The sequence below is a fragment of the Pezoporus wallicus genome, unplaced genomic scaffold, assembly GCF_028554395.1.
Source record: "Pezoporus wallicus isolate ANWC-B61680 ecotype Strahan unplaced genomic scaffold, APGP_CSIRO_Pwel_v1 contig_7505, whole genome shotgun sequence".
NCBI lineage: Eukaryota > Metazoa > Chordata > Aves > Psittaciformes > Psittacidae > Pezoporus > Pezoporus wallicus.
In genome coordinates, this window is record NW_026638908.1 from 4,120,993 (window position 1) to 4,147,945 (window position 26,953).

The 26,953-nt window shown below is 38.4% G+C and overlaps 1 protein-coding gene across 1 annotated transcript in view; it reads right to left on the reverse strand.

Annotated features, from left to right (window-relative positions):
* Positions 1-26,953, reverse strand: part of ROS1 (ROS proto-oncogene 1, receptor tyrosine kinase) — a 71,785-nt gene that overhangs the window by 37,336 nt on the left and 7,496 nt on the right. The window contains exons 6-27 of the mRNA XM_057413237.1: positions 26,509-26,657; positions 25,219-25,357; positions 24,528-24,729; positions 23,808-23,884; positions 21,366-21,485; positions 20,192-20,376; positions 18,872-18,969; positions 17,828-18,339; positions 16,987-17,199; positions 15,778-15,888; positions 15,060-15,241; positions 13,902-14,093; positions 9,213-9,313; positions 7,478-7,692; positions 6,987-7,141; positions 6,199-6,361; positions 5,101-5,363; positions 4,164-4,227; positions 3,339-3,541; positions 2,423-2,634; positions 1,646-1,932; positions 562-738 (exon numbers count right to left, since the gene is read on the reverse strand). Of these exons, the coding sequence (XP_057269220.1) occupies positions 562-738; positions 1,646-1,932; positions 2,423-2,634; positions 3,339-3,541; positions 4,164-4,227; positions 5,101-5,363; positions 6,199-6,361; positions 6,987-7,141; positions 7,478-7,692; positions 9,213-9,313; positions 13,902-14,093; positions 15,060-15,241; positions 15,778-15,888; positions 16,987-17,199; positions 17,828-18,339; positions 18,872-18,969; positions 20,192-20,376; positions 21,366-21,485; positions 23,808-23,884; positions 24,528-24,729; positions 25,219-25,357; positions 26,509-26,657 (4,020 nt within the window). The remainder of the gene's footprint in view (positions 1-561; positions 739-1,645; positions 1,933-2,422; positions 2,635-3,338; positions 3,542-4,163; positions 4,228-5,100; positions 5,364-6,198; positions 6,362-6,986; positions 7,142-7,477; positions 7,693-9,212; positions 9,314-13,901; positions 14,094-15,059; positions 15,242-15,777; positions 15,889-16,986; positions 17,200-17,827; positions 18,340-18,871; positions 18,970-20,191; positions 20,377-21,365; positions 21,486-23,807; positions 23,885-24,527; positions 24,730-25,218; positions 25,358-26,508; positions 26,658-26,953) is intronic.

Consider the following 26,953-nt stretch of genomic DNA (forward strand, 5'->3'; position numbering starts at 1 on the left):
ATTCTATGATGGTTTGTTTAAAATATTAGTTCTAAGAGAAAACTGTATCTACTGTAATGTGAGTTGTAATTGCCTCTCAGATACTTCTTTACAAATCATTTTAATAAGCAGAGCTCTTATCTCTTTGTCTTTGGAAGGGCAGACATTTTTGCAGCATTGCATACTTGTGAACAAAATCAGAAATCTGTATCATAACGGTGATCATTATCAAACTCTGGCTATAGCACTTTGTGGACACATTTGCTCTTTTTCTGTCCTGTAATGTGCACCTTTTCTAAGTCTTCAGGTCTGATACAACTTTGAAAATAGGCATGGTTGGAGTTAACACCATGAGCCTTTGAAACATGGAAAATATTCATCATCATGCCCCCCCATGTGAATCGACACAAGGCCAGTTGTTATATTAATCCTGTTAAAAATGTGCATGGACGGTTTCTCTCTAGAAGGTTGCTGAATCCATAAAGCCTACTTCACATAAATACATACAGCATGATCTACAACTCAAATACAAGCTCTGAAATAAATTTGTTACATTTACAAAACAACCCAAATCCCCTCTACCTGGATACAGTTGTGCCGCTGAACTGTAGGCTAAGATTTTCAGCTCTTGATTTGCTCTCTTCTGAAGAAAATGTCCTGTTCTGTCTTTATTTGCTCGCCAAATTTCAGTGTACTCCTTTGTTTCAGTGCTCCAGTATACAAATTTCTTATCTACAGTCAAGCTGCCAATTTTCTTACCTGTAGGAAAACGTTGTATAATTAAGCTTCAGAATAAACCTTGAGCAGGCAATTTTGCAAGAGCAGCTGGGTGCTTGTATTCACAGTGATTCAATATGAGTATCTGTCTTGGTCATACCATATCTTCAAAGACCTCCTCTGGAGAACAGATTTCTGATATTTTCCAATAGGTCTCATGAAGGTGAGACACTTCATTATTTCAGTTTACAACTGTAGATTTGAAGGCTTTTTATTATCTATAAATATGAGAACTGCAATTCAGTTAACAAGCACAAGAGTTGTCTATAGAAACTTTAATCGTTTTTCCAAGATGAAAACCATGATGCTTTGCCATCTCCCAGAAACAATTAAGATCTCGTCTGGTAACAGAACAGCTTTATTAGCAATCCTCCTGAATTGAGCTGAAAACTGAGCAACCAAGATTAAGTGTTATCATTGTAAGAATTACAACATAGATAAACTGTCATACAAGACTACCTGCATGAAGTACCCTTCCCATAAACTGAAGTCTGCAGTACCACTTTCAGGTATAACTTATGATGGTATAGTACATTTTCATTGAAATAAAGTGTAATAGGTGTATCTAATATGAAACTCTAGCAAAATGTGTTAATAGTATAAGCAAAATCTCTTGACTAGTAACACTTGAGTCTGCAGCATCTCCATTTAACTTACATCTTATGAGAATACATACTTGCATCAGTAAATATCCTCACACTACTCTTTCTCTTAGTTTGTATCAACAGGGTACAACTAGAAACACAGAACACATTTTGTCCATCTTGCCTATAAATAAATTTCATTTAAAAAGTGCTTCGTTAATGATATTTTGCTGAAATGAACATTGCTTGATGTAAAAGACAGCAAGAATCACAAACTATCTAGAAACATAACAGAGCACTCAGACCTTGAAAATCTGGTATTTTGGTAATTCTCCAACAGTGGCAACCATCCACATCTGAGGCCCATATTTCGTCTCTTCCTCTGATAAAGAGCAGCTGGGGATTCTTGGAATCAGACGCATCTATACTCATAGGTCTTCCTAGCTCTGCTTCTGCCACATTACAGGTGCAGTAGTTCCTCATCTGTTCTTCTACTGATACATGTCCCAAAATGTGGTGCACGGTGTTATTCAGAATATCATAATAAAACATGCGGCTGCCATAATCAAGCTCCTCCATCCAGTACAAGCGGCTATAAAATAAAATGCATTGCTTACAGTAGAAAAACTTCAATCTGAGCAATCTGCCCTAAATGCAGTCCTGTTAGAGACTACAGCCACAAACCTCCCAGACGTTTAAAACAAGGTAACTACAGCAGCATACTTGCAGAGTGAGTCCAGGTGTTTAAAGGATATTTTTTAATGGAAGGTCACAATAACTGACTATTCTGGATAAAATGATTGCTGTAAAAAATTTTGTCTGGTGCTGACTTCCATTTGCATCACTTAAATAGAAGAACTTGTCAGTATTTGCATAGAATTTGAACTCTTTACTTAAAGATACACTTCTTTCTGAAATTAGGGATGGCCAAGCTCAACTAGCAGTATAAAAGTAGAACTGCATCCACAGATTTCTGAGGTTTACACAGTGCAAAAGACTGATATACTAGAAAAATGTTTATGATTTCATGAAAATTATGTTTAAAATATGTTTTAAAATGGTACTAGCAATATATGCCTTACCTTAAGAAAGGATATGACAACAGAGATGATACAGTTGAATTACTTCTACCCAACTGTATGTTCAAGACTTTCAGAGATTTTATCTTCAGCTCAAGATCAACAACAAATATTTGATTTTCATTCCATGGTGTCTTCAGGGCAACAAAGAGATGTCTTGCAATCCAGTCAACTGTGATGGCTGTGGCATTGTGAAGATATGCATCTTTGAAAAACTTCAGAAAAAAATAAAAACATTACTAAAACTGTCTGAGAGCACAAATTTCCCACCTGATGCTGGGACATGGTGAAATTACATTTGTTTCTGAAATAATTTCTGCTTGGCAAGTAGAAGTCAAAATATAAAGAGATGGCACAGAATGGAAATTACAAATGAAAACTATTATTTTACAAATATCAATTGTTGTTTCCATGTTCTTCCATATTCTTGAAATTAAAATTAAATTAAATTACATTTTATACAAAATTTCTTGTATTTAATAGTGTGAATTTTAAATTAAATGTCTTTTGAAATATCTTGTGAACAAAGAAGATGCCACCAAAATCATATATGTTTAATAGGACAACTTTACCAATGGCATACTCTAGCCTATTCTAAAGCTACTGATGACAAAAAAAAGAAATAAAAAAAGTGAAATAAAATAAAGAAGTCCAAATGTTGTTGTACATATCTTTATTATACTGCTAGAAAGAAAAATTATCCAGCTAATCTCTTTCATATTACACCTCATACAAACTGTTATTAAGAAAATTATGTCTTTGCAGTTGTTTCCCTACCGTATTTTATCATGCTGCTTTTTTTCTGTTTCAAATATGCAGCTGCGACTTCTTCAAAAACATAATTAGCCCCAAAATAATGACAATAATGGCCACATATTTTCTGAGATTGTCTCAAGAAAGGGAATGAACGAAGGAATACCTGAAACTTTGAAGCAGTCTGTATATTCAGAAGAAAAATAGAATCTTCTCCGATATAGTATGCTTTATCGTCATTAGCAATGTAACAGATGTCCTTTACATTTATCTTTGCTGAAAGTTCCCATATGGTGTGATTATTGTCTATGTCAGTGAGATACAACTTGTTGGCAGAAACAGTTAGAAGAGTTGGGACAGGGAAAAGATCTGAAATGAAAAGGGCACAGCAGGATTTACAAAAAACATTTTAGACAACAGCAGTCATTCATAAGGAAAACAAGTACAAGATAAAAGTAAGTTATGGCCCTGAACAAACTGTTTTTTCTCATATGCCACAGCAAAGAAATAAAATATTTAGATGACTTCTTTTCATCACATGCAAAGTCCTAAGATTTTTTTTTAGTGGCACTGTGGATGTTTACCTGACAAATGTAAGCCTAGTAAAGATAGAACTGCTCAATTGATTACTTTAACAGCGCAACTAGAAATAGCCTATGACCCCTAGTAGATCCCTAACTCTCCTGGTTACCTTTCACTGCCAAATTAGAAATATTCTATGATCTTTAGCAACCTGCTCTTCCATGCTACCCTGAGGCTGCCTAGAAAAGTCAATTTAGCATAGTTTTGAGGAAAGGCTTGAAATTTAATCTGATGATAAGAAATGTGTTAATCATTTCATGTCAGAAGCTGTAACTATTCCCTCTGTGGTGTCTACTGTAGGGTGGAACAAATGTTACACACAGTGTCAGGCTAGTTATATACCAAACTCCTGTAGCATTGATTTTCCCAGCAGTTACACACAATGAGATAGCATCCAAGTCATCCATACCTGATGAAAACCTCTCTGCTGTATCAGACATAGGTCCTGGACCCACAGAGGTGAAGGCTTGCACCTGTGGGACAGAAAATTGTTAAGTAGCAGCTTAAATGATTGCATTCAAGAGCCTGAAGAGTCAATGACAGAAATGGAACCAGATCCCCTGGCTGCTCAGCTAGGGGCATATATGCAAGTGCTCTATTTGACCTAAGGCCTTGCTGATGATTTCAAAGGCCACATTCAGGGCTGGTTCATGGCTATGAAGAGAATTTTAAGCAGTGGCTGAGAACGTGACAATCCATGCTTCATCTGTCATCAGTTAGAGCTTGAAGGACACCAGACAGTCTTGTCTCCTTACCCAGGCTGCAGCAATTCCTACTGTTGGTTGATATTGCAACCTACATGGTGCTGTCCTCCATCAGTACCTGGTCTATTACATGCCTTCATGCTTTTAACTTATCTTTCAAGCACACTTTCTGTGTGTTCCAAACATCTTGTCACAATAAAAACATGTTGTCTTGACAAATTTTAATATGGAAATCTCTTTTTATATAAGACTTGTGAGTCTTTGCATTTTTCCAGCAGTGGAACGTCTCTTGATCTGTGGCTCTGTTTTAATGGCGTGTCACCCTCCACCAGGTCAGTGAAATCTTGTTTCACTTGCAGCTTTTAGCAGTGGCTTTAGGAAACCTATAGGAAAGTTTCTTTTGGGCTTCACCAAATCTATATAATGCTGGAGCATTGTTTCCCACCTTATTTAGTGAATAATACAATATTATTGAGAAAGGTTAAGCGGGGTATCCAAGGGTGAGTCAGTGAATCAGCAGCTCCACAAGCAGAAACCACAAGTTCTTGCCCCAAGCCCAGTGACATCTCCTCGGCAAACACATCAGGCTGCACTGATAACATCTACCATCTAGCATGAGGTAAGCTGAGTAATTCTTCATACCTGAAACCTTACTGTAAGGCTGGGAAGCACATCCATAAGGGAAAAGAGCGTCAGGGTGGGTTTAACGTTGCTCGCGTTCCACTCTGTGAAAGCGTTAGCAGTGTCACTCTGAGTCAAGAGTTGATAGTAAACCCTGAACTGCAACAATACTCCATTTTCCTTTTCAGGCCTGTCCCACCTGAACTCCACAGGGACTGTGTCACCACTTTCATGTAGGTTATTTTGTAACACATATATCCTAGGGTTTGTAGGGGCTGAAGGAACTATACAACAACAACAACAAAAAAAAAACAAACAAAAAAAACAGTAAAAAACACAGAGCAAAGTACTCCTATTAAAACACAAACTCTACCTCATAATGAGCTCTTTTAGTTCTGAGCCTGAGCTTTGCAACCTTAATGCTGACTGAGAAAGACAGCCATCAGTGAGGTGTATATTGTAGGAGGATATCTAAAATTATATATATATATATATATAATTCCTTTCTGGTTTTCATTGGTGTGTAGGCATCTGATTTTAACTTGCTTAGCAAAAAAAAGAGCTGCATAAACAGAGACAAATGGACTCCTGCACTCACACTGGAGATGTCTATTTATCCAAGTCCTGTAGGTAACAATGGAGCTGCAAGAATTTTCACAGCGTATACTCTATCACCCCTATTGACTGCAGCTCATAAGCTTTCTCAGTGCTCTAGTCACTCAACACTACATTTTAGCTGACTTAACTTTGACCTGCATGAGAACTTTTTACTCATTTACTGAAGTTAAAAGTGCGTAACATTTATTAAAAATTTAATAAGTACTTGCAGCCTTTGATGGCCATTGTAATGGATCTTAATTTCTCTTTCTTGCTCATAGTCATAGGCACGTGGTAGATATATTGTCATGTGCTTTCTGTTCCAAATTCTGTTACAGCAATTGTGTGCATTTATGTGTGTAATAGATAATTACCAAAGATACTCAGGAACATGTCCTTGCAACTTTGCCTGCAGCTGACTAGTCCTGAAAGCTGCTCATTCTTCTCCAGGTTTCACTTGCTGACATAGACCTGGTCCCAGTACCCGTAACAAATGAAGAATGGGATTTAAAATTCTAGTACCTCCTTCAGGGGCTCGAAGGGATACAGATGTTGCTGGTGCCTTGCCCCAGTGTGTGTATGGAGTGACGGTAAAATCAAAGAGTGTAAATGGTTCCAGCCAATCAACTTGGTAGGATGGCACTGTCAGGTTATGGGGATGGAGACACCATTCACTCTCCAAAGACTGTGAATGAAATGAAACAGCATAAAATAAAACAATTTTTTTCCCATCTCAGAAAAGCTTTAAGTTTTCTAAAATTCCCCTCACCAAGCTGGCCAACTAAATCAAGACAGAGCTTCTCTTCCTGTGAGTGAGTGTTGTTTCACCAACTCCTGTGGCACTGTAGTGATGCATAGCAATCTGCTAGTAATCTGCCCTTTGAATTTAAAGTAAAGCTTGCCAAATGTGCTAAAATTAAGTGTGGATGGAGGCTAGATTTCACATTCAGGCAAAGGCTGTCCCATTGGCAGCTCTGAGGACGCTTCTGTCACTGAGTTACTGTGAAAGGCTTTCTCACACATCTTTGAGCACTGGGAGCTCCTCGCCTGGCATTTCACACCCCAGTAGCTTGCCCAGAGCTACTGCTAAGCCAGTGTTCCTCCTGTGCTGGCCTTAGTGACAGAGAAACAGGACAGCTTGCTTTATACTTACAGTTTAGTTTGGTTGTTTGACCGATTTGCAAATGTTGGAGAAGAAACAAATTATTTCTGTTTAAAAATAGATACATCAGCAAGTAGATGCAGTAATACATGTAGAAAATAAGGAGGAATCCCTCGTTATTAATAATACATAGTATGAATATCCTTACTTGTAGAGCTTTTGATCCCACGCAGTAAAAGACAGTTCCCCATTCCACATTTGTGGGACTCCAAATGATGTGAAAACTTGAAGAATTTCCTTTAATCATGAATGAAGACTCTGGCACTGAATCTGGAATCACTTTTGGTGTAAAAGAAAAACTTCCTGTCCATGAAGAGAGGAAGAAGTAATAATAATCTAAATAATGTGAGCAATAGGTAAACTTTTCAAACCCAACTTAAAGCTTTAAAGTACCATGGAAAACCCTGTAAGCTATCATTCATTAGATAGAAACAATGAATAACAACACCATTTATTCTTTTTAGCCATACCCATAAACTTTTATAATTGCACATTATCCAAGTATAGCCTGATTTATTTATTAATAAGTTGCTGTTGTTCTTACCTTTTGTCAAATGACTAAAGAATTTCAAGAATGAAGAATCCTGGGCTGACAGTGAATAATTTTATTGAGGGGTTTAGATAAAGAAAATAACATACCTGGCAAGGGTTTAAGTGATGTGTGAACAAGGGTAAAGTCTGCAAACTCTGCTGGTTGTGAGAAGGGAATGCTAAGGCTCTGATTGACTTCCTGCGTTGTAATAAAATGAAGAGTATTAATCCAGAACAGACGACCACTGTAGTATTCCAGTGCACCTTGAGATATGTCTGAAGTACTCCATGCTGCAAATTCTGTGATGATGGCATTACCACAACTGTGAAAACATGTATGAAACTAGCAAACTGAAAACACATGTGTAGAGAGAACAAGATTTATGCAATGTTTGACACATCAGTACATTTCTCATCATTAAAATTCTTGTCACGTAGGAGGCAGAAAAACAATTCAAAAAGTTTTCTTTAAGTTCTCTAAAGAAGAACACTTTTCAGAATGGCACATGGCAGGAACACCTGCAAAAAGCCTTCATTCCGTTGATTTCATTAGAAAGCAGTTATGAAATGGCTTAGTATTCTGACGCATGGATGTAAAAGTTTGAGTATTTTGAAAAATCAACCCACCTTCTCTCAGCAATTTCTCTGAAACAGTGCAGACTACTTCACAGCGTGAGGTTCATTTTACTTCATTAAAGCAGGTCCCCAGATTAATTTGACCTTGCTAGTTTCCTCAGTGAAATTCCACTGTTTATTAAATGCTTAACATTTCCTCCATTGTGGTGATCAGTGGTGATTTATTCCGTCTTGTTACTTCTACATAGAAATTTACAGGCCTCCTTTTTGTCCCAATTTATTATCTCGCTAAGCAACTAAATACGTTGTAAGAGGCATCGTTTTGCCATCTCGGAAACATCTTTCAGCTTAGACACATGTTATCCAAACAAATTCGGAAAAGCTTTTACACACAATCAGGTCAATTAGGATGGATTACTTCTAGTGTCTCTATTCTGGCATGCCAGGGACAATGATTTATGGATGCCAATTGGTTCACAATGGAGCTGCATGTTCTGGCTAAGACTAATCAACATATTTTGATTCTTCAAATGTTTACCATTAATCATAGCAAGTCTAAAATCAGTCACAAAATTCATCTGATTCTGCACAAAGCCAGCCTGCAACATTATGAGCACAAGTAAATACAGATGCTGTTCAAATAAGTTTAAGGAGTTTAATCTGATGCTTAAAAAATAATAACCCCAAATGAAAAGGAGTAAAAATACAGTTTCATGAGATCATCATGCACTTGGCACTTAGAGAACAAATTCACTATTTTCCTCAAGGTCTTAATATATATTCAAGCTGACCCATAAACATTGTTTGGTTTCATTTTGTTTTTTAAGCTTTGTCTTTCAGGAATAATGCATCCATTTCATGCTCAGGGTGATCAAAAGGAAAGCCTGCTGAGCGCTGATTGCTCAGGTGAGAAAGTGGTGTCAATTCAAGTCCTAAGCTCTGTGCAAGATGAGCAAGTTACAGCTCTAGGCACTTGAAAACTGTCAGGAGTTGTAATGCTAAGACAAAATAGACAGTAAATGGTGATTATTTCCTAAAGCTAAGTCTGAAAATTCATGAGCATGACCTCAGTTCAGTTGAGTTTCCATACTATGTTTCTCTCACTGTAAAACAGTGTTAATAACCATCGCAACATGTAGTTTGCCGTCAGTTGGCTGTTAAATTAAATTGTTACATTAGTAACTAGTGTACCCAGCACTGGGCAAAATTTGTTTTTAGAGTATCACAAAACCTAGAAAATGCCAACACATGCTATGCATTCACTTACCCTTCTTTGCAAAGAGAAACTCTGTATAGGTTTAGGCATAGGCTATCTTGCACAAGCCAGTAAAGAAAATCATAGGTGAGATCCAAAGTTAAACCAACCACCTAAGAAAACAGAAAGTCCAAATGGCAACTTGAACACATCTTCAGTTTTGAGGTAAAAGCCCTTAGGCATAACTGTTGTCTAGACGGCATCATGAGTAGCATGGTACAAGGCTTTCTGTTTATTTTTAACAGGCTCTAATATCCAAAATAGGATTTTCTTGCTTTTGCAGTAAACAACAGATTCAATACCATATGCAGCAATAATAGAAATCGATCTCTAATAATCTGTTCTGTGAATAATAAAGAATTTGCTTCCATCAACTGGTATGCTAAAGGTTAGCAAGTGCAGTCTATGTCATGCCATTAGCACAGCTTACAAGTTGTTAGGGGTTTCCTTGAACATGGTTTCCAGCAGGTCTCAAACGTCTTATTCAAACACTAGTTGTGGCTATTCTATTATAAGCTTAAATTTCCATTATGGATGTAAGTGGAGCAGCCTTTTTTTTTTTTAGCTCTTCATTAATAAACTGCAGAAGATGATGACAGGAAAGCAAATGCCATATCACTTAGTTGTCTGTTGGTCCTTATGTAATCACATTCTCGGCATATTTCTGTTGACATTATATGTCAGAAAATCAAGGTTTAAATGATTGCTCCTGTAGGTTTTACTGTTAAAAATATCTCACAGTATGCATGTGCCTGTGTGCAGATTTAGTCAACCATGTTATTTTTTATCCCATTTACCTATTTTCCCTCCCAACACCAAATTACTTCTTCCTGAATCTACCTTGCTTTTTTTAAAGTTTAGGTCTGTTTAGGTCTTCTTTCCTTGCTCCGCTTTTTTTTTTTGTTTTCTGCAACTATTACATTTTCCCGTAGACATGCCCATCTTCTTTCTCCTGATCCCTGCATCCTCATTAATAAAAGGCAAAGAAATATTTGTACTATTCATTTTCAGGAATTAGGCAGCAATTTAACACCTCCCTTCTGTAATGCTTAAAAAATTGACAAACATTTTCCATTTCATGAAGTATTAGCCTCTGGACATGATATGTAGTAGTGATCATGCAATGTATCTTAATATCATAAGATGCAACATAAATTTAGCTGCTTGAAATACTCCTTGACTAGAAATACTAAGAGACAATACCTAGAGGGCCATGGCCCCTCCTGCAAATAACACACTTTGCTGCTCCCCTATAAATTACTTTTGTCCCACTGTTATTGCATAGTGTAAATGACTTACTAAGTGCTTTGGAAATCCTGTGACACATCCTAAGCTGGAAAAATTCAGAGTAGCTCTGCCAAAATCAATCAAGCTATGCCAATATGCACCAGCTAAGCTAAAAAACTGATTGGAAAATAAAATAATTGACATAAAAGGATCTAGTTCCTGACAAAGAAATTAGACTTTCAAAGCTCTGCCTTTATGTATTTTATTTTTTTTAGTAAACCTGTCATCTCCTACTGTAGTCTTTGGTTGTTATCACTTGGATTTCAAGCTAAAAGGAGATACAACTATATACTGCAGAAGATCCTGTAGTGACCAGCTGAACAGCCTTAATAGAAAATCAGCTAGAAAATACCAGTAAGAACCAGTTATGTAGAGAACATGTTCTAACTGTTGGATAATAACAATTAACTATTACATCTGTGATTTAATATTGAAGAGGTACTCTTTTAGGGATAAAGGACTCCACTGAGCAAGGAAGATACATTTCAGTACTTGTGCAAACATATATTTGCATCTTTATATGGGACAATAATGACCAGTTTGATAATTCCACCATAAAAGAATGTTAAACTGCCCTTTTTTGTTTAATGGGTTTATTTTGTGTTTTATTTTAATAAACACCTGCCCGCTATAACTGGTCACTTCTCAATCAAGACATTTTTACTTGGCTTTTTTCCTGTATGCTTCACAGCAGGAGGCTGAGTTCAGGAAGTCAGTGCATAGATTAGGGGCATCAGAGAAGCAGGAGATGTTTGCTTGTAGGAGGTGTGAATAAGTGGATGGTTGAAGGCTGGTATCACTGACACAGAGAAAGGTGCAGAAAAAGAAAAAAAAATGACAGGAGCAGACAAGCAGTTTTATTGCTGCCAAGGTTCTTGAGAATACGAACAAGAAATCTGAGGTTAGCATGAGGCGATTCAGAGAAACAGGTAGAGAATCAAAAGCCAAGGGCAAGGAAGGTGACATTTGCTGCTTAGAATAAACCTCAAATTGTCATTCCTTTGCAACAGATCACCCAGAAGATACATAAGTGTAAATGTGCCGTTGAGCTTGGACAGCATCTATCTTCCCATGAAGACAATCCACACCAGCCAGCTCCTGAAGAAAGGTGTGAGGTTTGTACTGGAAGATACAGTGACCCTTTGCAGCACAGACTTTTCTCTCTACATGCGACAAATGTTCTTCAGCTCTTTTGCATTTAGGTCTGCAAGTATAGCAGGTGCTACACCAGAACCAGCTTTCCCTCTCCTTCCCAAACCCTCATGAATGTAACAGAGACCTGTAATACAAGCTGACCTTCCCAAATGTTAATTGCCTTCCAGAGACTAAAGCAGGCTTGGCTCTTTTTATAATCAAACATCAGCCTCTTTTCCTTTGGAAAAGGAGATTGAAATATTCTTGGGAATGATACAAAGGTAGACAAGAAACAGATCTTTATTAAAAGCCTTTTTTAAACTTTAAAGAACCAGGCTTCAGGTAAGATGGAAGCATAAATTGTACAACAGATTGAATAAAAACAAAGGCTTCTTTAGCAAGAGCTGTGTTTCAAAGAAATCTGGTGCAGCAGATAATATATCTGAGTTGACCATTTCTGTGGCAGTCAACCTATGCTTTGCTCCAATGAATGGAAGAGAGGGCAAAACCCCACACAGAGTGTGGTTTGAGCTGAGGAGCATTCAGCTCTTCTTTGAGAGAGACTCCAAGGAGTTAAAGCAGTGCAATAGACATCACAGTCTCTCAGCATGACCTGTTCAGGGCACAGCCTGGAAAAGGTTCAAAGGTTCACTGGGTCTGCAGTCCCAATTACACTGACTCCCAGAGTCCTTCAGTCCCTGTTGTGTTAGTAAGGAATTCTCTTGCCAGGGAATTGGGTCATCCATTACTTTTCTCCCAGATACACCAGGAGGAGAGTGAGAGAGGAAGAGGCAGGGAGGGAAAGAAGAGAAGGAAAGGAAGAAAAGGAGGATAGGAAAAAAGGGAAAGAAATGAAAGAAAGGAAGGACACATATGTGGCTGCTGAGACCCTGGCAATTCTTTTCATGAGGTGAATATCCAGTCTCAAGTTCCTTCAGTGCACAGGTCACACTGAGTCCCACCTAGCAAGAATGAGGACAAGTCCTTAACATGGCAAATTCCACACAGTGGCCGAGGCAGGACAGGACTGGGGAAGGCAACAATGATCCATGAGGACCCAGCAGTGAACCAAGGCCTTAAGAGTTTCATAGGACACCAGAGAGGGGAAAATGGAGAATAAAAGCATGGTAGAGGTCAGCAGAGACTCAGAGCCTGTCTGTGAGGACCTCAGAGCACATCAAAAACTCTCCAAGTAGGGAAGAAGAGTTAATGGGCTTCCACATATTGCATGGGCTTTGGTGAGCTATAGCTAAGCATGTCATCTCTATTTCTCCTCTACAGCTCATCTTTGCATGGGACCCATTATCTACCTTAATACAGCTAAAACAACAACCTCCCATAGCTTTGCTCCCCCTATACTCTTTACTTGCTTCTGCAAGAAGCCCCCTTCCCTTGTCCCTGAGGATCTGTTCTGCTTTACAGCAGACTCTTCTCAGCCTCCTGGAGCTCCCCAGCAGCACAGAGCAAAATAAAAGGGGCCAAGCTGGGGCCAGGCCTGTGTCTAACTTGGGCAAGAGAAGTAGAGAAGATGGGGAAGAAAAGGTTAAGAGTGAGTTGGGGATGGAGAGTCTCAAGAACCCCAAAGCACTGCTGTTGCCACTGCATGGTGGACAGGATCAAGCAGAATGGGGACTGTCAGTGGCAGATGTGACATCCCCACCAGTGCTGCAGCAGCAACAAGCTGTGACAGACTATGGCAGGGCCAGCTGCACTGAGCACAAGTATGGCATCAGCTGCTGTCCCCCTTCTCTCATCTGCACAGGCCAAGTCTGTCTCTGCAGCAGCACCTCTACAGCCTGAAGTGCAACTCCGGTGTCCCTGGCAAGTGTCTAGCCTCAAAACTGACCCTGCCAGGACCCACAAGCTGGGAAACATATGAAAGGAGGCACGACGCTATGGAACTCTGGCTCCATATTCTGATGGAAAAGCCAGAACTGACCATTAGACTTAAGTCATTTGGGAAGAGCAAGTACTTTTCACATATGGGAAGGAGCAACCTTCAACAATAAGGACATCTTTAATGTCACATTTTGTTGCAAGGGTCTGACTTTAGAATTTAGAAATTTTTAGTACAGCTATTACATGATTTAATTCTTACACTGTTCTCAAAATGATATAACACTATTGCAAGAAAGGCATATTCTTCTTCTGGTCATAACCCACTGATTTTGACAAAGTAAACACGGACTATATTCAAGAGATCAAACCACTAAAATACACCCCTGTCCTGTACCTCCCCTGCAACCCCCCCCCCCCCCAAAAAAAAAAAAAATTAGTCACCTGTTTACCAGAAAACTGTAGCTGCTCTTGTAACGTAAGATACTCCTCTCCATTCAGTCTTGCGCTCTCCACTGAATACGTTGTGGCCCAGTACAAATAGCCATTTACTGAATCCACTACTAGATCCTTCACTAGAAACACAACATGAGCCACAATATCCGTATGGTCTCTGAGCAGTGATTTTCTGTAGATCTAGGGAGAAACAAATTGCTTTTAACATCACACCTAAATTATCAGCCATGATCAATTGAGTATACATACATGACTTTTCCACAGCGGTTTATCAGAAGCTTATGCAAGCCTTAGGCTTTAAAAGCCTAAACCTTTTGTATTCAGAGTACAAGTATGAAGAATAAGGCAAAATTATTAGTTAATGTTTGCCAGAAAGTAACAAAAGAAAAAGCTGAAATATCTCTTCCTCTTGGCTTTCCCAGTTTTGGCAGCCTTCTGTCTGACAAGAATTTCTCACCCACTTTATATTCACTATTCACAAGTGTAAATGAGGGTGCAAGGCAGGGTGAAATCTGGCCTTCTTGCTCCAGTTTTTAAAACAGCTTCTGACTTTGCACTTACAAGAAATGAAAGGCATAATTTGACAGCACTGCATAAATTAGCACTGCAATTTTGAAGTCAGATACCTTTTAAATAATTCACATCAGTGTTCCTGATATGAAAGTGTACAAGTGGAATTGTAATTATTTTTTTATCTGCAGTGATCTGCAAAATATTACAGTATAGAGGCCAATCTTGAAAATCTCTGTGTAAACAAATAGTGTCAAATCTGATTAAAATAAAGTCCGTCTATGTCTTAGCTCAGATCAACTTGGCAGCCTCCATTTTCACCATCTTCACATATTTTTACAATGCTGAATCCAACAAAGCTGTTAATAGCATGTTTGATTTGCCTGTTTTGCACCTGGAATTCAGTATCCTGCTTTAGTAAATATTAGAGAACATTTTACCCCAAACTTTTGTGCAAGTCTGGGAAATTCACTCAAGGGAAGAAAGATCTCCTTGTTCTCTACACTATAATAGCAAAAGGTCCAAATGCATCTCAAGTTGCAAGAAGTAGGTATTATCTTCCCAAATACTGATTTACAGTCTTTCTTGTTGACATTATGGGGTTTTTTCCCTTTTCTGAAGTGCAATTATACCTACCGTATTTGCTTTGCCAGCCCAGTACAAGCATTGACCTAACCAATCAAAGGCCAACATCCTGGCATTTCTGATGTCAGATACATAAGTATTCCTAGTGGTAGCCTCTCTTTTGTTCAGTGACCAGGTCTGAACTTCCCCCATGGAGTTAATCCAATAAAGAGTGTCATTATACCAGTCGAGGTCTTGAAGAAGAAAGGGAAGATATTAATCATTTCACAAACACATAAATAAAAATCCATATTTAAAAAATAAATAAATAAAAAGTAGCCAGGCACTTCATTTTTAAAAAAAAATAAATAAAAATGAACAGTTAGACTCACTTAACATGCAGATAGATACTTCCTTATAGGAATACAATGTATTATGGAATTATAGGAATAGAATGTTTATTATATAAACTTACATAGTACATATGTAGCCCTGATGATTATAAATTTATGACATATATTAGGATGCTGGAGGTGGAAATATTTAGTTCAAAGACTTGATTTTAGCTCTGTTGTAACTGTGGTGATGTCAGTAGGCATTCATTAAGAATTAATTTGATCCATAAAGTAGAAAAAAGGATGGCTCAGTGAAGCTGCTTTATTGCACTGCATTCAAGTCTAGAGTGCTGCAATGAAAGCTCCTGTCTTTCAGTCCTGCTGATGAAATTTATGGAGAGCTAATAAATGCCGACAAGTTTTTAGCAGCAGCATGCTGGTTGTTCAATATTTACCTGAAATATTTCTTATATGAGGATAGAGGAGTTCTCCTGGCCCATAGCTATCCAACCGCTGCTTCCAGAGCCCTTCAGACCCCACTGTCAACATATACGGTTCTTCTTCAGCTGATAAAGAAAGAAAACTGCAATTGTGCACACCAACAAGCAACAGTTGCATAATATTTGTATTTCAATAGCAGGTGTTCCTGTTTCTGGAAAGTTGCAGAAGCATAACTAAAACTGTGCCTACCCTAAGGAATAATGGATAAAGAAGAAAGGCATGAAAATATCTGAATTTGAGAAAACCAGAGATTCAGGGCGAGATTAGGTTCAGAACTATAAAGCAATTTGGAACCTTGTTAGATGTTAAAAAACCACTGTGGGTTTTGACCTGGCCTTACTGAAGTCGGGCAAGAGTCACCCCCCTAATCATAAAATCATAGAACAGTTAGGGCTGGAAAGGACCTCAAGATCATTTAGTTCCAACCCCATTGCCATGGGCAGGAACACCTCACACTAAAGCATGCCACGCAAGGCTTCATCCAACCTGGTCTTGAACACTGTCAGGGACGGAGCATTCACAACCCCCTGGGCAACCAATTCCAGTGCCTCACCACCCTAACAGGAAAAAAATTTCCTCCTTATATCCAATCTATCTAAAGTGCCAGACCAGTGCCTTAAACTGAAATATATTTTCCCCTCAGACAGAGGTTATTATGGGGAAACTAGGTTTCAAAAAACATTCCAAAGATCTACAAATCTCAGACATTGTGCACACATCCATTTCCCCTGTTACCTATGTGCAAATCAAGGATTTTTAGCCTTTAGTAAGCCTGCACTCTCCCCTAAACTGTTACTAACCCTCACGGCACTGCTCAAACCACTTCATCATAGAAAGTGCTTTACAGAGCACAGGAAAGGAATAGCACCTCTAATAACTGTTCATTTGATAGTGTACAAAATAATGTGTTTGATAGAATATTTGCATTAGAAAAAGGTAAATAAGTAGTAATCATAAATACATAATACATATAATACCATTAACATAGTTTGAGAGTCTTACTACTTTAACTAAAAGAAAATTTACTTATCATGTATTCTTTTTGACAATTCTTTTTGTGCCCTTCATTTTGCAGTCTTTGCCCAAAGCTGGGGCCTCATCAAGTGGAAATCTATATGCATAAGTTGTTCTTCATTTCTCCTAGCTGGCAAAGCAATTCTCACCTTCTTCTAAAGTTGTGCCTCTAAATGTCTCTGACCATGGCCCTTCACCAGCGGGAGATACAGCTCTGACTGACACTTCATAAGCCGTGAAGCTGGTCAGCTCCTTCACTGTAAACCTGGTGTCTCTAATGTTTGAGAAAACCCATTCCTTCTCAGATGGATGTTGAGATGACACTTTCACATCATAGGTCCAGTTCTGCCAAGCAGACAGACCTGTGAGATCCAAGCAATCATGTCATTATAGAGTAGATGGCTGTAACAGGTGATACATGTTATTTGAGAAAACTGTATATTGGAGGCTCATTTCAAAAATTCCAGCATCAGGGTAATTAAGAAATTAAAAATAAATTGAAAATTTGCGTCCTCTAGCTCTGGGACAAACCAAGAATTGTGGCTCAATCCCCCATGAAGAATGAAGTTGGAAGAACCAAAATTTTCCCCAACCAGGTCATTTTCTGCTGATTAAAGACACACGCACAGAGGGTAGAGACCATAGCACAGTCACTGATCAGAAGTCATTACCTCTCTGGCATGCATTTTCTGTGTGATATCAGCAACCATTACTGCTACACCATACCATACTGAAGATGGAGTCTTGCTTAATTAATCTTGCAGATGACAAATGAGTTACTGATATAAACCTGTATTAACTTAGCCAGTCAATTTAGCTATTTTACTGGCAAATTTGGGGGTAAATTTTTCAAACTGAGGTAATTCCACATCTTCCAGCAGGACCAGCTATTGAAGTCACCAAAGCCCAGCATCAGGAAAAAGAAAGCCAGGAAGTTATTCCTCTGGAAAGGAAAGGAGTGGACTTTCAGGAAGAAACAACTGAACTTACTGGTTCCAATAGTGTGTTCAGGTGGTCTCCAGCAGATCACAGCTTGGTGCAGTCCAAATAGTGCCGTGACAAGCCGAGGAGAAGTTGGTAATGGAAAAGGCTGAGTTGATGCTCCATAGATAACCAAGTTGCCAAAGCCAAAGTACTCTGGATATGCCAAATTGCAATCCACAATGTACTCATTGAAGCTAGAACTCCCCAGTGGGGAGACCTCTTCATGGAAAACTGCCCAGCCGTCTGTGACAGTAAATGTGTTATCCTCATAAAAAAAGCTCTCCACATCATGAAGTGGCACGTGTGATCGCAGTGTGTGAAATTCTGAGCCATCAAGAAAACCTGACACAAAGGCCTGTTCTGTTTTGTTGAAGAAAATAAGTCTCTTAGATTGGAAGTTGATCATGAAGTCTCTCAGAGCACTGTATTTCACTACTGGTGAAGCTGTGGAGGCAGTGCCAGGAAAGAGTTGAAGGTTTGCTCTGTATATGCCATCCTCCAGGAGACAGAAAATATAGCTGGCCATAGAGCAAAATAGACCCAAATAACTACAGTGCAAGAACCCTGTAGATGAGTCACAAATATTTTAACAGCTTAGAGATGTGCCTGTCTTTATGCAGACAATAGGAAAATGGTTTTGGTGCTATTAATGTACATCCTGGGAGAATTAAGCACATCTCATTTTACCTTCGGGGGATTTGGCTGACAGATTATTGGAGAGTATTCTTCCATAATACCTCAAGTGTTAAACATGGACATTTAAGATGCATAGATCTTCATAGTCGTAAAAGCCCTGAATGTCTGAAAACCTAATTTCTGCTTTGGAAATACTTTATCTCCTCTGCTAACACCATAGGGAAGAATATGAAGAAAACAATGTTGCATGTTGTCACTCATTTTCCAACTGTTTCTTAGTTTGTTGTTTGTTGCCAATTGCACTGTTTTGGTAAGGCAAAAGTCAGAAACAGGAACCCAGATGACTAGTGAAGTGAAGAAAATTAGAAGCTTTATAGCACCTTTGACACCACGTGCTCAAAGGAGGACACTTACCCATTATAGGGATCAGCTATAACCTTCCTAGGGGATGTCACATAAAGAGGAGTGATGTCTTCAGCTGCCGTGCAGTTCTCTAAATGGCAGACATGTATCTGGGGAATGAGAATCAAAACTAGTGAAGCATTCATAGGGTGTTTGCTAGTGAGCAAACAAGCTGACCTGAGATCCCTTCAGGGGAACCAGACAATGAAACACCTCTCTCACAGTTCTAGGTCCTTCTGGGCTCCTGAGTTGTCAGTCACCCAAGCATAGCACTTGTACACGAGTACAAATGCATCCATGGCAGCTTACCCTGAAAGAGTTGTCTGTCAGCTACTCTCCTCTCGACTTCCTACCTCTAAGTTGGAGGGAAAAACGCAATTTGGAGGGGTATAGGCAAACTGTACTTTGAAATGATCTGGCAGGGAAGGCAAAAGAGGGAGGGAAGGAATTGCTTTTCTTATCCTGTGAGCAATACCCTGGGAATTCTCTAACCTGTAGTGGATTCAGAAATCCCTGTCATCTGCCTTTTCATCTGCAGCTCATTTTTATCTTTTTATCACTGCTGCTTTTCCTACTTCTTGTTCTCTGAGCAATAACTGAAAACTCAGACATGGTAAGAAGACTGGAAAAGAAAAAATTCCCCACTAACCATTTAGGGCAATTTTCTAGTCCTTTGTGCACTGGAGGACTACAAAGTGTCCTGGGTTCAGCTGAACCCAGGACACAAAGGTACAAGCAAAGCCTGACCATTTATAGAATTGATCTTTTATGAGTAGGGAATCAAGTGCAGAGTTGCCATCTTCATTTTGACTTCAAGCTGAAACTGTTGTAATCTAACCTGTCATCACTGGAATGAAACACCTTCTCTCTTGAACATCTTTTGCCAATTATAAAGGGCATTATAATCACCAACTAGTTACCTGACCACCTTCCTGAAGCAGAATAGTAACTGAACAGGCTAGATGGAGAAACAAGTAACAGAAACAAAGTCACTTATATTTGGTATGAGGAAGGTGTGAAATCAGTCTCAAAACTAAAGCAGCTAAACCCAAAGATTTTTACATCCTAAGGAGAAAAATAAATAATGGAAAAAACCCAACTAAGGACACAGAGTTCCATATAGCCTCTTTGCTTTAAATATTACCTGATACTCAAGCCTTTCTCCTTTTTTAAAACTCTGAAGTGTGTGAATATTATTAAAGTAAAAAAATCTATTTCTATAACTATATTTTGTGCATGCATATCCATATATAAATCAGATTTTCTAATGTAAAATAAATCGCAGTAATGGTTCAAATTAAATAAGAAATTAATTAAGCCCTAGAGCACTACCTTTTCATTCATGACAAAGTATATCCTCTGGTAAAGCCAGTCTACCGAGATGGACGTAATATTCCCCCAGCCAGCATAGAAGAGCATTAGGTTGGATATATCAGACATATTTGCAGCTCCTTTCACCCAGATGGAATTCCCCTCAGAAAAATAGACAAGTTGCTGATAAACATTCACAGAAATTCCTAAAAATAGAAAGATACATGCACACAGAGAATCTAAGAAATAAGTTTCAGTTTTTCAGTTACTTTTTCTACTTGACTTAAAAAGTATTTTTCAATCTGCAACCCAACATCATTGGAGAAAAGTTAACTGTTTTTTCTCCTCCACTTCTGGTCTTCCTTCAGTTAACAAGGAAACTTTCCTACTTGCTGTGGAAGTGACATTATTATAGACTATTGATCTTAAGAAAGGTAATCAGACAAAAAGAGGATATGTAACTTGCAAACCAAGTGACACTGATTGCCCCTCCTCAGGGCAAACAGATGCAATTGGCATCTCCTCACAAATCACCTTTCACCCTAGAATTCATTATCTGTGCCACCACCACCACCACCGTACTATCAAAGGATATTTATTCAGGGGCAACATTTGTTCTCAAGTATCTTTGAGGCTCTGTGAACTTCCGTAGAAAAACTCAAGATTTCCACACTGGCTCCAAGGATCAAGTACAACACCGGTGTAGATAAGAAACATTAGAGTGGTGAGTAATTTGAAATAACATGGTTGTCTAGTGACTTAGGCTACTAAGTGCTTTGTTACAGAGCTCTGTGCCCCAGACTAGCTAACACACTATATGACACTTCGTATTATTTAATTCTTTTTGAAACACTTCCCCATGTTCATGTAAAATACAGTCATTAATCATAGGGAAACATCTGCTTTGGCTTCATTTCACCTCAGTTTAGATACATACTATGTGAAAATCCAGCTCTAAAGTAGCTGCCTAGATTCAGTGAAAAAAAAGTTGCACTGGGGAGATAAATTAATCTCTTCCCAGTGCCTGTCAGTTCAAATAGGTCAAACCATGTCCTGTAAGTTCCTATTTCTCCCCCACTGACTATAAATGGAGGCTAGATAGTGTCTCAGGCAAGGTGAGGTGCATTCTGTTCTTGGTTAGTATGAGGTCTAAGCCAAACTTGAGATAAAAGGAGAGAGTCCCGTCTGATTTTACCTGTAATGTTGTGGTTTATACCATTTTGCAGACACTGGGTGGCTTCAAGAAAATGTTCTGTGTATCTCTTCCTTAAAGACTGGTTTCTGGATAGGAAAAGCCATGTTGATTTTTCCTTAGCTAGCAGAGAGGAAAATTCAGAATTAAGATAGATGGCTGCAGCAGAAAGAAGAATGTTCGTAACTCAGATACATCATTTATAGACGCGCATACACATATGCGTACATGTACAAATGTATTCTTACACTAGCAATGACAGACTAAAATTTAAACTCTTCAAGTATTGAAAGTGGGCAGTTATTCACCATTACCATGACTTCTGGCTCCTCACCCAGGGTAGAGAATGCAACACAGGAATTTCACACCATCCTTTCTTGTAACAGTAGTGAGTTCTTCCCTAGTGAGGGAAAGTAAGCTGGAACAAATGAAGCCCTGTGGACTGCTGAGGAACACAAGGCACTAAGACTCTGTGTGACACTCAGACCCAGCAGAACTGGGATACTTAACCCCCTTTGGGCTTCTTTGAAAAGCCTGGTCAAACTAGAATATTATCCCACAGAGCTGGGGAAGAATACGTTTATTTCACGTATTTCATCATGCTGACCAGTAATTTTTTTTCAAGGAACATGTAGGGTTTTTACAGAAAAAGGACATACTATGATTTGCTTCAAAGTTGATAATTATCTTTTTTTTTTTTAATAAAGTCACAGATTCCAAAGTTAAGAAGGAAAACTTTGGTCACATAAACTGACTTCATGCTTATACTGGCCCAAGTAACTCACACCAAAACTTCTGCAGCAAATTCATACCTTCTGTCAGGGCTATGCATAGGTCTGGGAAAGATATCTAGCCTTGCTTTTGAATCTCAGACCCCTGAAAATCTAGCACATCTCCTGCTAAATTGATTTACAAGGTAGCTATCTTCATTTTAAATAGTGGTGTATTATTTTGAGCCTAATTTTAGTTTCCAAGCAATCCTTCCCCCTTCCCATCCCCCTCTAGTTTAAACAGCTGCCTGTTATCAGTTACAATTTCCTCATAAGGGTATCGTGAGACTGTCATTGAATGCTGTTCCAATTTATTCCTGGATAATCCGCATAGATTGTGCTGCATGTATTTCTCACATGATGCACAGACTGCAAGTCATTTCAGTAATGATGTCACCATAGCAGATCACAAAAAGCCAACACCACTCCCTTATGTCTTTTCCAATGACATTTTTTTGCAGTCTAGGACAGAGATCAGATTCTTTCCCTGGCTCTTCTCAGGTCTCAGGTCTACACAGCTTTACCTCATGCAGTAACAATTTCTGAACATGGTACATGAGGAAGGGTTGTTCATCTTCGCATTAGCAGAAAGAAAGCGTGTGCCAGTGCAATTCAGGGTGAATCAACTGTGGCAGCTAGTAAGGGGAGGCAGGATATTTTCCCTCCCTCAGGATGTTTTTCGGGTGGGTAGGGCTGGTTGGCTGTTTTCTACCTTAAGTTAATTGGATGGTAATTGGCTTGATGAACAGAGTTTGCTGCACCACTCTGGACATTTCACAAATGACACAGATTTTCGTGGCTCAGGGTCAGCCAACCCTAGAGTGAACCTCTGCAAGTCTCCAGGTAAGGACATCTCAGTGTGTCTGAGCTACCACCAAAGAAAAGATGTCATATTTTCAAAAGCACTAGAGAAGCTATAAGTTCAGTTTCTCTAACCAATAGCAGCAGAACACTGGTGATTCAGAGACAGACTTAAAGTGTTTGCTAGGGTTGAAGAGTTTCCAGGTGTTTAACAACTGCATTTCTTCAGGAAGGGGGAGTGTCTTTTGTTTTTTCTAAAGAGACATTTTGTAACATTGATTTCATTCTCACTTGTGCTGTATCTCAATATGTACCTTTCTCTGGCAATTAGTGAAATTTCTGCAATTCTTTTAGTGATACCTTTAGTGTATTATCAATTAGTTAATTATTATTAATTAGTTAGTACAGTAAAATAAATACAGCCATGAAAAAGCAACAACAATTGATATGGTTTCCCGTATTTGGCATGAGAGAACTGAAAATGTTTTGAGAAAAGAGTTTCATGTTAAGCATTTAATATTATTAGAATAAATATATTTGTTTGTCAGCTGGTAAAATCTCATGTAGAAAATGGAGCCAAGCCATCTCAGTCACTGCCTCAGACCACAGGTGTTTTTCATCTGTAATACAACTCACGCCAAACCTGTTTGGGCTTATCAGCATCTCATTATTACCATACTGTGTAGCCTAATAATGTCTACAGCTAAAGAGCAGGACTCTGTCTGATATGCTATTGACTCTTCAGCATGCAACTCCTTGTCATGCGGTGTTTACAGTCTAAATATTATTCCCTTTTACTAGTTACACAGCAGCCCAGCAAAAGTGACTTTGTCCCCAGGAACAGACAGTGATAAGGACTCTGCTGCTTTTGTACCTCTGGATTCAGGAGTTGTGATGTTGGCTTCGGCAGGGGGTCCAGCACCAACCTCATTGACTGCCACAATGCTGAACCTACAGTAAACCAGAGAGACAGGTTTTGTTTTGCATGTTTCTTCTCAAAGATTGCACAAGAAACATTTTACCAAATAGGGCAGCTGCTACAGGACTGCTTGACATTCAGAAAATGTCCATTTAAATATAATGTTTTGGGAAATTTTGAGTGAAAATAAAACCAACCAGAATCTGAATTCCTCAAAGGTGAGGCAACAACAGAATCTTCTAAATTAAAATTCAAAACAGGGTTTCAGACTCAGGACAGCAACTCGGTTTAATTTCAAAGAAAGATCTGTATTTATCAATGCAAGCAGAATGCAGGCCTTCGTCTTTAATAAAATGAAGGACTAGAGAGGACTGCTCTAACATTCCCTGAGTACACTGGAAACATACCATAAAAGCTTAACAAAAACCCTGGAAAACAGCAGTTAAGAAAATGCAGCCTGCTGATCCTATATCAGATTGCTCCCAATCCAACTTCCACGTATGCAGCCAACTTATCTTGAATAACTCTGTTATCTCAAGGAAGGTACTTTTGCTTTTGGCAAGAACATAAGTAAGCAGCATAACTGCAGAAGTGGTGTTTAGGCTTACCATGTACTACCTGGGCAAGAAGTGCTACAGCGCAATTGACCATGTTGGTTATGTTTTCTTTTTGTACCTGTAAGTGTTGTTTGGGAAGGTGGAGTAGAACTGGAAGCTATGCCCTCTTGAGGCTCTCAACAGTTTGTGTTTCTCACTGGTCAGGAGCAAATTATATCCAACAATCAATCCATTTGGAAAAAGTGGTGGAGACCAGCTAACTTCAACTGTATTTGGACTTGAACTCTGAATGTTTTTAATGATAGGAGCTGTTGTAGGAGCTGCAAGAGACAAAAATAACTGACTCAGGGATGGCATTTAAGACATTAATGTTTTTTCTTTTTTTAGGTACAGTTTTAGGTTTCATACCTGTCAATTCATTTATACTAATAAATACGATTAGGGACAGCATAAAATTTCAGAAATGTTTAACATTTTTGGTTAAACACAGAAAAATGTGTGCATGTTTCAGTCAAAAAGTTAATATGCATAATTATACACGAAAGTATTCAATGTGCCCTCACAATTTTAATCTTGTACTTTTCTGTGTACATTTATAAAATAAAAGCAATAAGCAGCCCTAAATAATCTAGTTCAAACAAAAAGAGGCTGCAGTATTTTAGATTTTTTACAGCTACCCAGCAAATAACACACCCATCATTCTGAAGATTAAACATCAATGTTTTGTGTGAAAGAAACAAGGAAACCAAAATGTTTCTGATATGGTCCCAAAAGACTAATAATTAATAATTAATGATACAGTTCATTACCTCCAAAAGCATGTGTCCGGTAACTGGGACTAGATGGAGAATGGAGCTGCAGCTGAGATGTAATGATCCAAACTACTCGAAACACATATTCTGTGAAGGCTTGAAGATCTTTGACAGTGTATGAAGCTTCAGATACTACCTAGGTTAATGCACACACACAATTGTTTTTATTATTTTTCTCCTTCTGCAGCTACTGTATACAGTGTTATCAGGGCAAAAGAGGTCTCATATAACATACGTATTTTAAAATACAAAAGTGCAGCATCCTAAATTAAAATAAGAGGAAATTCTGGGATTTATTTTCAGCATGACTTTGATTTTATGTCCTTTCAGGACTTTTTCTTCTTTTTTCTTCAGAACACACCACCAAATCTAAACAATGAGCTGATGGATGCAATATAGTAATAAATTTGAAGAATAAGGTAAAAAAAACTACCAAAGTAATAGCATATTGTGCGTAATGTATTTTAAATTGTTGGTATATACACTACTGGTTTAAGATCCAAAGGCTCCTAGTTACCCTAAAGTATTTACTATCTGAAGTCATTGTTCCCCATTATTTCAGCAATGATTAATTCAGAACTTCCTGCTTAGCAAATTATCTTTACCTTTGATTTGGGCACCAGCTTGCCATGCTCTGTAATTTGGTCCAATAGAAAAGATGGCAAGATAACAAGTGTACAGTTGACGCAAAAGAACATGAGAATAACCATACTGAGTAAGAACAAAGGTCTACCTGGCCAACTATTGTGTCTTTCACAAGAACTGAAAAAATTTCTCAGGGAAAGGTATATAAAAAAAAGAAAGCCTACAGTGATGTTTCTCACAAATATTTTCAGTCTTGGTATTTCGTAAGCACAGCTCAACATGAAATAATGGTAATGTTTGCATTTAGTAGAACTCAATTTTGTTTTTCCATGAACTTGTCCAGTCACTTTTCAGACTTTATTTAGTAATTTGAGCAACTTTAATATTTAAGAGTTTCAATTTAATAATTTAATAATTTAACATCCAGAGGGGCCAAGAAGTATCTGAAAGTTTTAACTACATATTCTGAGAGGAAATACCTTCATTTGCTAGTTTTGAACTTGCTACCTGCTAGTTTTCATCAAGGTCCCTAGGTCTTATGATGGAGGAAATGGAATAATTGTCCACTTTGCAGCTTCTCCATGCTACTCATGATTTTGCAAACCTCTTTTGTGTGCCTAGCATTATCCAATATTTTCTAAAATAAAATGAAGAGCAAATAAGAATCTATTTCCTTATAAAGTAAAAGGAAGTGTCCTCTACCTCTGTGTACCTCCAGTCTCCAGGGAGCTGACTGAACTTCCACTGGATAATATATTTCACCCCAGAGATGTTAGCTGGTTTCCACCCTAATGTGACATTGTGGCTTCCAATGGTAGTTACAAATGGTGCTCCAGGCTCGTTCAAGTAATCTGATGGGAAAATACAGTATCACAGTAAGAAAAAATCTTTCATGGCAATCTTTTTAAGGGTAAAAGCCTCTTACCCCACACATCTGAAAGCTGTGAAGCTAATAAAACCAGACAAAAGTATGTATTGAAAATGTTGCTGAATAAATCACGCGACATTTTAAAGCCAGCTTGAAAAAGTAAGCCTAGACTGGGACAAGCTCAATGTGAGCAAATGTGACTGCAATTCTGTGCTTGTGAAATGCACTTTTAGTTACAGGTTCTTAGTAAAATTTGCTAAATAGAAACCTAGAGAAGGT